At 40.6% G+C, this 15,442-nt stretch overlaps 1 protein-coding gene across 1 annotated transcript in view; it reads right to left on the reverse strand.

The window, feature by feature from the left end:
* The window catches only part of ATP4B (ATPase H+/K+ transporting subunit beta), a 33,201-nt gene that overhangs the window by 12,992 nt on the left and 4,767 nt on the right, over positions 1-15,442 (reverse strand). Inside the window, exons 3-4 of the mRNA XM_073563537.1 lie at positions 9,667-9,780; positions 5,490-5,692 (exon numbers count right to left, since the gene is read on the reverse strand). Coding sequence (XP_073419638.1) covers positions 5,490-5,692; positions 9,667-9,780 — 317 coding nt within the window. The remainder of the gene's footprint in view (positions 1-5,489; positions 5,693-9,666; positions 9,781-15,442) is intronic.

The raw sequence follows: 15,442 nt of genomic DNA on the forward strand, positions 1-15,442 counted from the left end.
GTAAAGATTGGAAAGGAGTGAAAAGATGGCTGACACATCATCTAAAGACATTATTATTATTTTGATATTTTAAAGTGATAACTGGTAAAGAAATAACTGAGAGTTACAGCAATAGTGTAGCAAAGCGAGTTGCAATGTTGGAGTAACGCCCAAGTTACAGAAACATCACAGCTCTCTGTGCTACACTGTTGCTATAATTCCCATTCATTTTATAGGAGTGGTCAGCTGTTTAGTAAACCCATCTCTGGAGGCCAGGCATCATAAACGTAACGCACACTCACTCAAAGGTCTGGATCCATGCAGATGCCCCAGAACACACTGTTGGCCAGCTATAATGTTATTAATGTAACGCACCCACTACAGGGAGACGCCGCACCACACCCAACAGGTCCTGTACAGATTAGAAAGACCTTAGCCACACAACTCAAAAACACCACCTCGGGCCTGACTCACAAAAAAAGCCATCGAGGGGTTTCTCGTACCTCCTGAGGAACCAGATGGTAAGCCGAGACATACTGCCAACAAGAGGAGAGGAAAATGTGCAGGAAGATATTAAAATGCAAGGTGAGAAAATTAGAACAAATTCATATAAGGTAGGGAGGGAAAGCTAAGGGAATAATAATAACCTTTAATAATTTGCATATTCCCAGTGCCTTATGGGATAAGTGAAGAGTCTCCGCGAGCTCAACGATCACTGGATTTTGGCCGTTGCAGCTGAAAAGAGGAAATCGGTAAACCAGGGGAAGAGTCCTGAGGAGAGAATTTGCATATTCCCAGTGCCTTATGGGATAAGTGAAGAGTCTCCGCGAGCTCAACGATCACTTGATTTGGGCCGTTGCAGATGAAAAGAGGAAATTGGTAAACAGCGCGCCTATCGGCGTGCAAATTTTTGCTCATTTTTCATCACTTTGAAATCTCTTTGACAATAATAATATGGAAGAGGCCAGGAGCCATTTGGTGAGCTGCATTTCTTGCTACATGTTCACAGACTTACCAGTGGAAAAGCCAAACTTCACATGCCACAAATGCAAGATTGTGTCCCTGTTGGAGGAAAAGTTGCAAAATCTCGGAGAGGTTGGCTACATTGAAGATCATTAAGGAAGGTGAAGAGTTCTTAGAGCAGAATTATCTCTTCATGTTACAGAAAGAGAAGAAATTTGAAGTGCACCTGAAGAAGCAGAGGAATGGAAGCATGTGACCCAGAGAAGCAGGAGGATCAGGAGGCAGTCAATGCCCATACTGCTCAAAAACCAGTACCAGGCTCTTATGCAGGAGAACGATGAAGAAATACATCAGGATAAGACTTTGCCCACAAACAGCAACCTTGTACGCCTTCAGAATCCTCCTGGATGGAGAAAGAAAAATGTTGTGAAGAAGAAACGGAGAGTGGTGGTCATGGGGGATTCCCTGTTGAGAGGAACAGAGGCCGCTATCTGCAGACCGGATATAACCTCAAGAGAAATGTGCTGTCTTCCAGGTTCAAAAATTAAAGATGTGTCTGACAGGATATCAGGACTCTTCAGACCTACAGATGACTACTCATTCCTGCTAATACATGTGGGGACCAATGAGACAGCAAGAAACGACCTGGAAACCATCTGCAGTGACTTTGAAAACTTAGGTAAGAAAGTGAAAGAACTGGGAGCACAGGTGGTCTTCTCTTCCATCCTCCCAGTGGATGGCCATGGAACAAGGAGGTGGAATAAGATTCTGCAGGTGAGCAACTGGCTACGTCGATGGTGCCATCAGCAAGGATTTGGATTTCTGGATCACGGAGGAAATTACCTATACGATGGACTACTTGCTAGAGATGGGGTGCACCTTACGAAGACTGGAAAACATGTATTTGGAAGTCGCCTTGCTACACTCATCATCAGAGATTTAAGCTAGAACAATGTGGAAAGGGAAGCAAAAGGTCAGAAAAAGCCATACACCTGACAAATGCTATTGACAACTCTGCTATTAGAAGTGGAAAGGAAGAACAAAGACAAAAGAATCTAAATAATAAAAATATTGGAGAAAGAGAAAACAATCACAAACTAAACTGTTTCTATACTAATGCACAAAACATGGGCAACAAGCAAGGAGAATTGGAACTACTAACACAGGAAAAGAAATATGATGTCGTTGGAATCACTGAAACTTGGTGGGACAATACACATGATTGGAATACAAGGCTAGAAGGATACAACTTATTTGCTAGAAACAGACTTTATAAAGGAGGAGGAGGTGTCGCATTGTATGTTAGAAACGCGTATATCTGCACAGAGATTGAAGCTTCAGAGACTGGGAGTTCTGTGGAAACTGTTTGGGTATGAAAACAAGGACAGAACAAAGAAAAGGACTCCATTGTAGCATTTACTACAGGCCGCCTGTGCAAGCTGAAGATATGGATGAACTTTATGCATCAAATGGCCAAGTTCTCCAAAAAATATGTCATAGTTGTCATGGGAGATTTCAACTATCCTGATATTTGTTGGGAATCTCTCTCAGGCAAAACTAACAGGTCAAGGAAATTCTTATCCTCTCTTACTGACAACTTTATCTTCCAAAAGGTAGGGGAGAAAACAAGGGGATCTGCTACCTTGGATCTAATCCTTATAAACCGGGAGGAAATGGTTGAGGAGGTAAAAGTGGCTGGGACCCTAGGAGGTAGCGACCATGCTATTTTAGAGTTTTGGATAACTAGAGGAGGAAGACCTGTGAAGACTCAGATGTCAAGGTTAGATTTCAGAAAGGCAGATTTTAAAGGATTCAGAAAGAGAATTGGAGGGATCCAATGACTGGATATCCTTAAGGACAAAAATGTCCAGGAAGGATGGGAAATCTTGAAAAATGAAATTCTCAAAGCACAATTGTTAATTCCAAAAAGAGGGAAGAATAGGAAGCATTTAAGGAAACCAGGTTGGATGAACACAGAACTTAAGCACATGCTAAAAAGGAAGAATGAAATGTTTATAAATTGGAAAGAGGGAGGCATATCTAAATAAGAATATAATGCTGTCTGCAGAACTTGCAGGGCACAAATCAGATTACTAAAGCTGACAATGAATTAAGGCTTGCAAGAGATGTCAAAAGCAATAATAAAGGATTTTGGGGATAAGTCAAAAGTAAAGGAAAAGTCAAAGATGCTATAGGATTTTTACAGGATGAAAATGATGAAATGGTAAGACAGGATGTTGAGAAGGCCAAACTTTTATGTTCCTATTTTGCATCTGTTTTCTCCCAGAAAGGAAATGTAACATCAACTGTTCTTCACTGTCTTATTAAGGGAATAGAAGAATCCAGGATATCTATAAACGGAAAGATAGTGAGGAAACACTTAGCTAACCTAAATGAATTCAAGTCTCCAGGTCCAGATGAATTACACCCCAGAGTACTGAAGGAGAAAGCAGAATACATTTTTGAACCCCTCTCCATAATCTTTGAAAATTCTTGGAGAACAGGAGAAGTCCCAGAAGACTGGAGAAGAGCAAATGTTGTTTCTATCTTCAAAAAGGGAAGAAGGTGGACCCAGGCAACTATAGGCTAGTGAGTCTGACTTCTATACAAGGAAAGATCTTTGAACAAATTATTAAGCAACATGTATATAAGTACCTGGATAAGAATGAAGTGATTAAACAGAGTCAGCATGGGTTTGTAACTGATAAGTCATGTCAGACTAACTTAATTTGCTTCTATGACAGAATCACTGATTGGGTGGATCAGGGAAATGCAGTAGATATAGTATATCTTGACTTCAGCAAAGCATTTGACAAGGTATCTCACACAATCCTTATTGAAAAAATGGCTAAGTATGGAATGGACAAGGCAACTGTTAGGTGGATTCATAACTGGCTTAGTGATCGGACCCATAGAGTGGTCGTAAATGGCTGCACATCCGGTTGGAAGAATGTCTCAAGTGGGGTACCACAGGGCTCTGTCTTGGGCCCTGTATTGTTCAACATCTTTATCAACGATTTAGATGAAGGAATTGAGGGTAAACTGATTAAGTTTGCTGATGACACAAAGCTTGGAAGGATAGCTAATACTAGAGAAGAGAGAGAGAGGATTTAAAAAGATATAAATAAACTGGAGCAGTGGGCAGCAACTAACAGAATGGTTTTTAACAGGGAAAAATGCAAAGTACTACATCTGGGCAATAAAAATGAAAAAAGCATATACAGAATGGGAGGAATAGGGCTAAGCAACAGCCCATGTGAAAAAGACTTGGGTATACTAATAGATGACAGACTGAATATGAGTCAACAATGTGATGCAGCAGCAAAAAAGGCAAATGCAATTCTAGGATTTATTAACAGAAGCATACAGTCTAGATCACGTTTAGTCATTATTGCCCTCTACTCCTCTTTGGTCAGACCTCATCTGGAATACTGTGTCCAGTTTTGTGCACCACATTTTAAAAAAGATATCAACAAACTGGAGAAAGTTCAGAAAAGAGTGACCAGAATGGTTACCGGTTTGCAAACTCTGTCTTATGAGGAAAGGTTGCAGGATTTGGGAATGTTTAGCTTGCAGAATAGAAGCCTGAGAGGAGACTTAATAGCTGTCTACAAATATCTCAAGGGCTGTCACATTGTAGAAGGATCATCTTTATTCTCATTTGCACAAGGAAAGACTAAAAGCAATGGGATGAAACTGAATGGGAGGAGACACAGATTAGATATTAGAAAAAACTTTGTGACAGAGTGATCAATGAGTGGAACAGGCTGCCATGAGAGGTGGTGAGTTCTCCTTCAATAGAAGTCTTCAAACAGAGGTTGGACAGACATCTGTCTGGGATGATTTAGCGAATCCTGCTTTGAGCAGGGGGTTGGACCAGATGGCCCAGGAGGTCCCTTCCAACTCTGATTCTAACCTCCCAGACATCTAAAGAGGTGAAAGAAAGAGGAACTGGGAAGGAAAGCAAACACTCACTGCAGGAATTCAACTATTGTTTACCATGCAGGTGCTTGAAGTTTGGTCTATTAGCAATCTGTACTCACCTTGACATTGTGATGTCACTGGCCTTTCCTCTGTTCAGAGCTTCTGCCAGCTGGCCATCCCTGCGATCTGAGCTCCTTTCACTAGCTTTCTTCAGTAGTAACTGCTCTGAGCATGTGCTACCTGCCAGGGCACTGCTCAAACACTTCCACAGCATGTGTAAATTTCCACGCCTAACGGCCTTGGACTGTCATCGAGAGGTACTTCAAGTTTATGATTTGTAAACAAGGACTTTTTTTTTTAACACGGGACCTATTCATACATGTGCTACATACATTAATTAACTGCTGCTTATAAACTTTTATAGCGGCACCAGTCACTTTATAGTCTCTAAACTGCAAAGTGCCATGACTTTGAAATAAGTTATGTTTATTTCCTTGATGTTATTTTTGGAATGTTAGAAATCGCCTCTTATGACTCATTTTTAGGCATAACTAGCTATTTTATTTTTCCAAATTGATTCTAGCAAGCGCAAATATTTATGCAGTTCAATAATAATAACTTACCCGGTTGATTTTTATAAAGAGACAGGGCTGTCCTGATGCAAAGCCAAATGTGGGATCCTTATCATGAGAGCAATCTCCAAGCATATCAGTTGTGAACTGACAGGCATGTTTAGTATTTTCATTCACCGTTAGAAAAGACTTGACATCAGTAGCATTGCTGCAGTCCTTGTTCTTCATTTCCACCTGGTTAGTTTTGTTATACACTGTAATTTATTATGAAGTTAAGTTAGTTATGGTATACAGCATAGATGCCCATAGTTATTAGTGATAACCCTGTTGCATCATCACGTTCATTTAGGTCTATTTGTGCAATATGATCAGACAGCATTTTCCCATTGAGTTTTGCAATACTCCTTTAAGACATCAACTTTGTGCTAAGACAAGTGAAAATAACTTTACTTCTCCATTGACATACAATATGTCCCTGTTTTAATAAGTGTCATGTGAGATGGCATTTATTATTATTTATATACCATGTGGTGTACAGAACAATGATTAAATTTTCATCTTATCATTTGATGAGGCATAGCTATTACATAGATTTTCCTATGTAGTTCAATACCTTGTTCAAATACTGTCCCCTAGTCAAGATACAGTGCTGAGCAAAGTAATTGGGACAAAGCATTTTTTTTTAAGTAAAATCATAAGTTGGTTACCAGTCAGTGATTCAAACCAGTTTTAACTGCTTTGTACAGGTGTGAGTACCTGTTCAGAGCAGTTAAAGCTGGTTTGAATCACTGACTGGTAACCAACTTATGATTTTACTTAAAAAAAAAAAATGCTTTGTCCCAATTAATTTGCACAGGACTGTACAGTGATTTGTTGGTGCATCCTGTGACAACCATTAGCCTTGGAACACGACTCTCCAAATCCAACCCAGTTTCACCCATGAAATATTTAAAACATTTATCAAATTCTGTTAAATTATTCTAAATCTGTTTGCAATTTTGTGTTATGTTCTATGTGCCCCATGCATTGTCAAAAAAGAGTGGGTAGGACAAATTAAATTAATGAAAAAAGGTCACTTTTTACTTTTCAAATATTATTTTTAGGATAAGTAATAAAGCTCAGTGGAAATAATCAACACATAAACAGATATTAATACTTCCTATCCTTAATTTGCCTTCTGTTAAGCCCCCGTTACACACTGCGATATCGCTAGCAATATCACTGTAAAGTCACCGATTTTGTAACATAGCAGCGATATTGCTAGTGATATCGCTACATGTGATACTTACCTCCGACCGCTCCACCGCTGGTTATCGCTGGTCGCGCGAGAAGGTCCTGGATCACTTCCTGCTGGGCTTCCTGTGGCGCCGACGAGCGACGCGTGGACGTGGGCGGGAGGACGTCAGGATCGCCGCGTCTGACAGGTAAGTAGCGACCCCCGACCCCAGCGATGTCGCTGGTGAGATCTGCCTGTGTGGCAGCTCACTAGCGACCACTTAGCGATGCACCTGTGATCCATATCATTGTCGTGATCGCTGGTGCATCGCTCCGTGTAACGGTACCCTTAGAGTACAAGACAATGATTCAACTCTATACTGATTTCATTATCTATAACTCCTAGAACCAATCCTCAGATAATTCAACTATTAACACCAATCAATCAGGGATGGCTTTTATGTTAAAATAGCATTAATTACAGTGGGGGAAATAAGTATTTGATCCCTTGCTGATTTTGTAAGTTTGCCCACTGACAAAGACACGAACAGTCTATAATTTTAAGGGTAGGTTCGTTTTAACATTGAGAGATAGAATATCAAAAATAAAATCCAGAAAATCACATTGCATAAATTATATAAATTAGCATTTTTCAGTGAGAAATAAGTATTTGATCCCTCTGGCAAACAAGACTTAATACTTTTTTGGCAAAACCCTTATTGGCAAGCACAGCAGTCAGACTTTTTTTTGTAGTTGATGATGAGGTTTGTGCTCGTCAGAAGGAATTTTGGTCCACTCCTCTTTGCAGATCATCTTTAAATCATTAAGATTGTGAGGCTGTCACTTGGCAACTTGAAGCCTCAACTCCCTCCATAAGTTTTCTATGGGATTAAGGTCTGGAGACTGAGGATTTTACTCAGGATTTTACGGTACATGGTTCCATCTATTCTCCCATTTATGCGGTGAAGTAGTCCTATATCCTTAGTGGAGAAACACCTCCAAAACATAATGTTTCCACCTCCATGCTTGACAGTGGGGACGGTGTTCTTTGGGTCATTTATCTTCCGCCAAACACCGTGAGTTGAGGTAATGCCAAAGAGCTCAATTTTTGTCTCATCTGAGCACAGCACTTTCTCCCAATTACTCACAGAATCATCCAGGTGTTCATTGGCAAACTTCAGACGGGCCAGCACATGTGCCTTCTAGAGTAATGGGATGTTGCGCGCACTGCTGGATTGTAAACCTTTATGTTGTAATGTGCTACCAATGGTTTTCTTAGTGACTATGGTCCCAGGTCCCTTGAGATCACTAACAAGTTCCCCCCGTGTAGTTTTAGGCTGATCTTTCACCTTCCTCATGATCAAGGATACCCCATGAGGTGAGATTTTGCATGGTGCCCCAGATCGATGTTGATTGACAGTCATTTTGTATTTCTTCCATTTTACTATTGCACCAACAGTTTTCTCCTTCTCAACCAGCATCTTACTTATGGGTTTGTAGCACATCCCAGCTTTGTGCAGGTCTATGATCTTGTCCGTGACATCCTTGTAAAGCTCTTTGGTCTTACCCATGTTGTAGAGGTTAGAATCTGACTGACAGTCTGTGGACACGAGTCTTTTATAAAGGTGACTATGTAAGAAAGCTGTCTTTAATGCAGGTAACAAGTTGATTAGGAGCGCATAACTGGTCTGTAGGAGCCAGAACCCTTAATGGTTGGTAGGGGATCAAATACTTATTTCTCACTGCAAAATGCAAATAAATTTATATAACTTATAAAATTTGATTTTCTGGATTTTGTTTTTGATATTCTATGTTTCAATGTTAAAATTAATCTACACTTAAAATTATAAACTGTTCATGTCTTTTCAGTGGGCAAACTTACAAAATCAACAAGGGATCAAATACTTATTTCCTCCACTGTAAGTACTGTATGTTATTTATTGTACCTTTACTATTTACTTATACTGAACAAAAATATGCCCATTATCGAGTGGCCTTTTATTATGGCCAGCCTACAGCACAACTATGCAATAATCATGCTGTCTAATTGGCATCTGGATATGCCACACCCATGAGGAGCATGGATTATCTCGGCAAAGTAGAAGTGCTCACTAACACAGATTTTGACACATTTGTGAACAAAATTTGAGAGAAAAAGGCCTTTTGAGCAAAAGCAAAGGTATTTTGCTTTATATTTTTGTTTGTAAAAAAATAGATTTATATCATGAACTTGCCACACAGCATATATGAGACTGTGCTTGTTGTGATGGACCTGCTTATTCTGTTGGTCAGCAGAAACATCTGAAGAGAAATGGTGTGGGGAAAAGCAGATGCAACAACTTTTAAAAAGTTAAAGATATTCCTTTATTCGGTATTCATATAAAAGTTTCTGATAGTGAATCAACACATTCTGACACGTTTCCAGCGCAGAACTGCGCCTTTAGTCATAGAGATATTTTTGTTTACTTGCTGTAGGGCATATGTTCATCTTGTTTTTTTTCTTGGGTTTTGTCTGCGAAATGGCCACAGTATACTTGCATGTACACCAGCTTATAGTCCGGCTCAGGTTTTTGGGTTTACTGAATTTTTTTGTACTTTGTGCAAACTCGGGGTGTTGCCCCATTTCTGAGTTAAGTATTTAATCTGCGTAGCTTCCCATGGATGGGTGTTTTATTCCGGACTGTATCCTGCTCTGCCCTTATTCACATTGACGACGTATGAGACACGGTCTGTTTTCGCTACTAGACAGGTTAGGAGGACCGTCTCATTGGGTACACGTGACATGGTTGGATGACTTTTACGCCTTTTGTGATCAAAATAGCGTTAGATAAGTCCCTTATGTTATTTACTTGTACTGTTACTATTTACTCATTTACTTGTTGTAGGGTCTATGCTCATCTTGTTTTTTCATAGGGTTTTGTTATTAATGGCAACCTAGGCACATTGATTCATTATTGTTTCAACCTTTTGTTAAAAAAAAGCCTCAATGTTGCACAGATGATTGATGACATACCTGAGAGAAATTTGCATAGACTTTTCACAATTCCTTCATAAGATTTTTCATTTGAGATGTTGTAGAAAACTTCAATTCCTTCTTCTCCATATACATTTGGTCGCATGGTCACCCCTGTCCAGCACAATTGTACATTTGAGTTTGTACTTGAAGGCATTTTCATTTTAGTACTCTATGTAGCAGTAATTTCTATCTTAATGTACAGTGCATATAAAAAATCTACACAACCTGCTAAAATGCCAGGTTTTTGTCTTCAAAATACCAAGAAAAATAATTTCAGAACTTTTTCACCTCTAAAGTCACCTATAATCTGTACAATGCAATAAGAAACAAAATGAAATCTTTTCAGGTGGAAAAAAAAGAAATAACTTAAAAAATGTAGTTGTGTAAATATGCACACCCTTAAACTAAGACTTTCTTAAATTACCCTTTGAACTTGTGAAAGTATTCAGTCTTTCTAGTAGGAGTTTATCAGCATGACACATCTAGTATTGACAATCTTTGTCCATTCTTCTTAGCAGTAGCGTTCCAAATCTGTCAGATTGCAAGGGCATCTACTGTGTACAGCATTCTTCAGGTCGACCCACAGATTTGAAATTTGATTCTGGTCTGTGACATGACTGCACCATTCCAAAACATTAATCTTTTTGTGAAGTCATTCTTTTGTTAATTTGGAGGTATGCTTACGGTTGTTGATGCACTAAAAGGTGAAATTCCTCTTCATTTTCAGCTTTTTAATAGCAGCCTGAAGGCTTTGTTGCAAAACTGACAGAGATTTGGCACTGCTCGTAATTCCTTCTACATTGATAAAGCCTCAGCCCCAGATGCCAAAAAACAGCCCCAAAGCACAATGCTGTCTTCACCATGTTTCACTGTGGGTATGATGTTCTTTTGGTGATGCACAGTGTTGGCTTTGCTTCAGACATACTTTTTGGATTATGATGAAAAAGGTCAACACATTCTCCCAAATGCTTTTGGCAGACTTTATGTAGATTTTAGCTAAACACTGATTATTTTTCTTTGCAAGAAAAGGAAGAAAAGGTTTTTGCCTTGCTAACCTACCAACAAGCCAAACATATGAATAATAAGGGAGATTATGTTTACATCCAGTACACAAACCATTTACCAGAAATTTCTGTAGCACCTTTAATGGCAGCCTCCCAGACCAATTCCTTTTATAACATTTTTGAGGGACGTTCAGTTCTATGTAGTGTCACTGTTGTGCCAAATTTAGGTCACTACTTAATGGCTCTCTTCACAGTGTTCCAGGGCATATCTCATGCCTTGGTGACTATTTTGTACTCTTTTCCTGACTGTTAACTTTAAACAAGGAGATCTCTTTTCTTCGTTGTAAGCTGTTTGTGGGTCATGGTTTTTGCTTTAAAATGCAGCTAAGAAAATGTCAGAAAAATCCTACTAGAGTAGCTAAAATTGACTTGGGGTTAATCACAATCACTGTAAATGTTGGCATCACTGACTACTATGTAACATGATCTAAATGTGATTAGCTGATTCTGAACACAGCCAAATCTCCAATTATATGAGGGTGTTCACGCTTATGCAAACACAATATTTTAGTTATGTTATTTTTATGCCTCCCCTTTAGTGATGGGCGAGCACAAAAATGCTTGGGTGCTCATTCCTCGGGTCAAGCAAATTGGAATGCTTGGGTGCTTGACCTGAGCTTCGAGCCAAATGTAAGTCTATGGGAAACTCAAGCATTTTTGCCACGGCCCCCCTGGTGGTCTGCAGATGGACTAAAAATTGCAGAAATCGATGGGAACAGTGCTCATATGACATGGGAACAGCATGGGGAATACCCCTGGAAGCATTTCTGACTCCCAGGTCACAGCTGTGAACAAAGTTGTCAGAGTCTTACGCCACTTTTACAGGCACACAATAAAACATACAAAAACGAAATCAAAATGGATTTTCCTGGGAAAAATGTTAAGGAACATCCTTTCCAGGGTAATGACTTGAATATAAGGCAAAAAAAAAACAAAAACAAAAATGCTTGGCCACACATTGGGCTATGTTCACACGTAGTGTTTCTGATGTGTTTTTCAACTTTAGCGTTGCTTTCAACCAAGACAAATGCATTCACTGGAAAATGTCATTTTACAACCTTATCTGGCCATGTGGTGTGTGACACATCATCAGATGCATCCTGCTTCATTTATGAAGGAAGGACTCTGAAAGTCACAAAGCCTATTTTTATAGGGTCATCAGGCGGCCATTACTATTCTTAAAGGGCCAGCAGTCAGCCCTCACTATTCTCAGAGAGCTATCAGCCAATTATGCTTTGTTGTTCTCATTATTAAACAGTGGGTCTCCTATACTGCTTTTGCACATGCAATGAGTGGCAGGACTGCACCCCAATACCCCTTTGAAGAGACGTACAGGAGGGCCTCCTGAAATCAATGTTCCCATTATTAAGAAGTTAATACTCCCATACTGTTTGCTTATGCAGTGAATGCAAGAGCTGCCAAAAATTTGGATGCACTATAATGCCTCTTACAGCAGGGCCTCCTGAAAACAATGTTCCCATTATAACAAAGTGTTTCTTCCATACTGTTTGCCTATGCAGTGAATGCAAGGCCTGGCCAAAAATTAGATGCATCTCAATACCCCTTTGAAGAGAAGTTTTCAGGAGGTGCATGGAAATAGACCTCCCAAAAAAAGACACTGGATTTGAGTTTGTTACACTGCTGTTATTCGGTGGTGTTGAGAAGTCTGGCCCAATCCAGCCCTTGCTCATTTTTATACGAGTCAGCCTGTCAGCATTTTCAGTTGACAGGCGGATGCGCTTATCAGTTATAATTCCACCAGCAGCACTAAAAACCCTCTCTGACAAAACACAAGGGGTAGGGCAGGCCAGGACCTCCAAAGCGTAGAGAGCCAGTTCATGTCACATGTCCAGCTTGGATACCCAATAATTATAAGGCACAGATGAATCACAGAGGACATTGGTACGGTCAGCAAAGTACTCCCTCCTGCATTTTCACAAACTTTGCACTCCTTGTGAGAGTACCCCGCTCCTCAGGGCCTGTGCAATGGGAGGGACTGAAAAAACTCTCCCAGAACTTTGACAGTGTTCCCTTGACTCTGCTGGATTGGAGTTGAGTCTCTCTCGCCTGTACTTCTTGGTTGTCCAAGGAAATGTGACCTCTGCCGCCATTGTTTTCAGATGGGAATTTTTTTTAATAATTCCGCAACAAGGGCCTTCTGGTACTGACATCCATGTCCACTCCTGAGGTCTTATGTGTGAAGTCTGAACTGAATATCGACGGCCTTGTTGATGATTGTAGTCAACAACTGCCCTCTTCTGCTCACAAGGCCTTCCCAACATCTGTAGTGGCTGCGGCATTACAGTGTGTGGAAGACCACCCAAGCTCCCACCGAGCAACCCCGGAAATACTCAGCGAGTGCCGAGCATCTCAAGCAGTAAGATGCTTGGGCGAGCGTCGAGTATTCACAAGCATGCTCGCTCATCACTACTCCCCTTACAATTATTTGAGTTTGTTTCTCAATGGACTTGTACAGATCTCTGGTGACTTTAAAGGTGAGAAAGTATCTGCTATAATTCTTTTTGGTATTATTGTTTTACAAGACAAAAACAAGGCATTTTAACAGTGGTGTGTAGACTTTTGATATCCACTTTATCATCGATTGACTGCACTATTTTATACAGATGCATCTAAGATAAAGACATAGTTCATAATATTCTTTTTTTCACAAAGGCAATCTATTTGCAATTGATGGACAGAGGTACTGCATTTTTCAGACTATAAGACGCATTGCACAAAAAGACGCACCTAGGTTTTAGAGGAGGAAATTAGGGGAAAAAAAACTGAAACAAAAACTGTGGTCAATTCTGTACTTAATATCCCCTATCCTGATAAATATGGTCCCCTCATCCCTATCCATGTATACATGGCTCCCTCATTACTATACTGATATGCATGACCCCCTTATCCCTATTCTGATATGCATGGCCCTCATGCCCATCCTGGTATGCATACCTCCTCATCCCTATCCTGGTAGGAATGGTCCCCCTCATCCTCATCCTTATCCTGGCAGTAATGATTGCCCACATCCGTATCCTGGTATGCATGCCCCCTCATCCTTATCTTGGCAGGAATGATCACCATCATCCCTATACTGGTATGCAGGGTCCCAATCTCATCCAAGTATGCATGGCCCCATCCCTATTCTGGTATGCAGTGCCCCATCCTTATCTTGGTATGATTGGCCCCATCACAGTCCTGGTATGCATAGTCCCATACTTATCCTGGTTATGATTGGCCCCATCCCAGTCCTGGTATGCATGGTCATATCCTTATCCTGGTATTATTGGCCCCATCACAGCCCTGGTATGATTGTCTCCACCCCCATCCTGGTATGCAGGGTCCCATGCTTATTCTGGTATAATTGGTTTCATCCTTATTCTGGTATGATTGGCCCCATCCCAGTCCTGGTATGCATGACCCCATCAGAAAAGATAAGAAAAACAAACCATTACACTTATCTTCCTCCGCTCCCTTGCAGTGTTCTGCTCCGTTGCCAGGACCGGGATGGAGCCAATCATACCAGTATAAGGATGGGACCAATCATACCAGGAATGGAATGGGGCCAATCATACCAGAATAAGGATGGAACCAATCTCACCAGGAACGGGATGGGGCCAATCATATCAGGATGCCAAAAAGAAATAAACAGCCATTGCCCTCCACGCCCATGGGCATGGAATGCAGTGAATATTCATTTCTCTTTAGCAACAGCAACAGAAGTTAGCCAGAGCCACAAGCTCCTGCCTCTATGACCTGCAGCTCTGCCAAAACTTCTCCCCCACCATAGCCAGAGCAGGTGCATCTGGACTATGACGCACCCCCCATTTTCCTCCTCATGTTGGGAGGAAAAAAGTGCTTTTTATAGTCCAAAAGATATGGTATATAATGGGAGATCATAATGACATACAGTGGTGAAAATAAGTATTTAGTCAGCCAACAATTGTGCAAATTCTCCCACTTAAAAGATAAGAGAGGACTGTAATTGACATGATAGGTAGACCACAACTAGGAGAGTCAAAATGAGAAAACAAATCCAGAAAATCCCCTTGTCTGATTTGGCAAGATTTCTTTTTAACATTATGGTGGAAAATAAGTATTTGGTCACCTAAAAACATGCAAGATTTCTGTAATGCACCTGTTTGGACTTATCATTATAAAAGACACCTGTCCACAACCTCAAACAGTTACACTCCAAAATCCACTATGGTGATGACCAAAGAGCTGTCGAAGAACACCAGAACAAAACTGTAGCCCTGCACCAGGCTGGGAAAACTGAATCTGTAATAGGCAAAATAGGCAAGCAGCTTGGTGTGATGAAATCAACTGTGGGAGCAATAATAAGTAGATGGAAGATATACAAGACCACTGTTAATCTCCCTCGATCTGAGGCACCATGCAAGATCTCACCACGTGGGGTCAAAATAATCACAAGAATGGTGAGTAAAAATCCCAGAACCACACGGGGGACCTACTGAATGACCTGCATAGAGCTGGGACCACCGTAACAATCAATAACCCACTGCACCGCCAGGGACTCAGATCTTGCAGTGCCAGATGTGTCCACCTGCTTAAGCCAGTACATGTCCTGGCCCATCTGAAGCTTGCTAGAGAGCATTTGGATTATCCAGAAGAGTATTGGGAGAATGTCATATGATCTGATGAAATCAAAGTAGAACTGTTTGGTAGAAACAAAAGTCATCGTGTTT

Source organism: Dendrobates tinctorius, unplaced genomic scaffold, assembly GCF_039654945.1.
Source record: "Dendrobates tinctorius isolate UK_male_01 unplaced genomic scaffold, ASM3965494v1 ptg000394l, whole genome shotgun sequence".
Classification (NCBI taxonomy): Eukaryota; Metazoa; Chordata; class Amphibia; order Anura; family Dendrobatidae; genus Dendrobates; species Dendrobates tinctorius.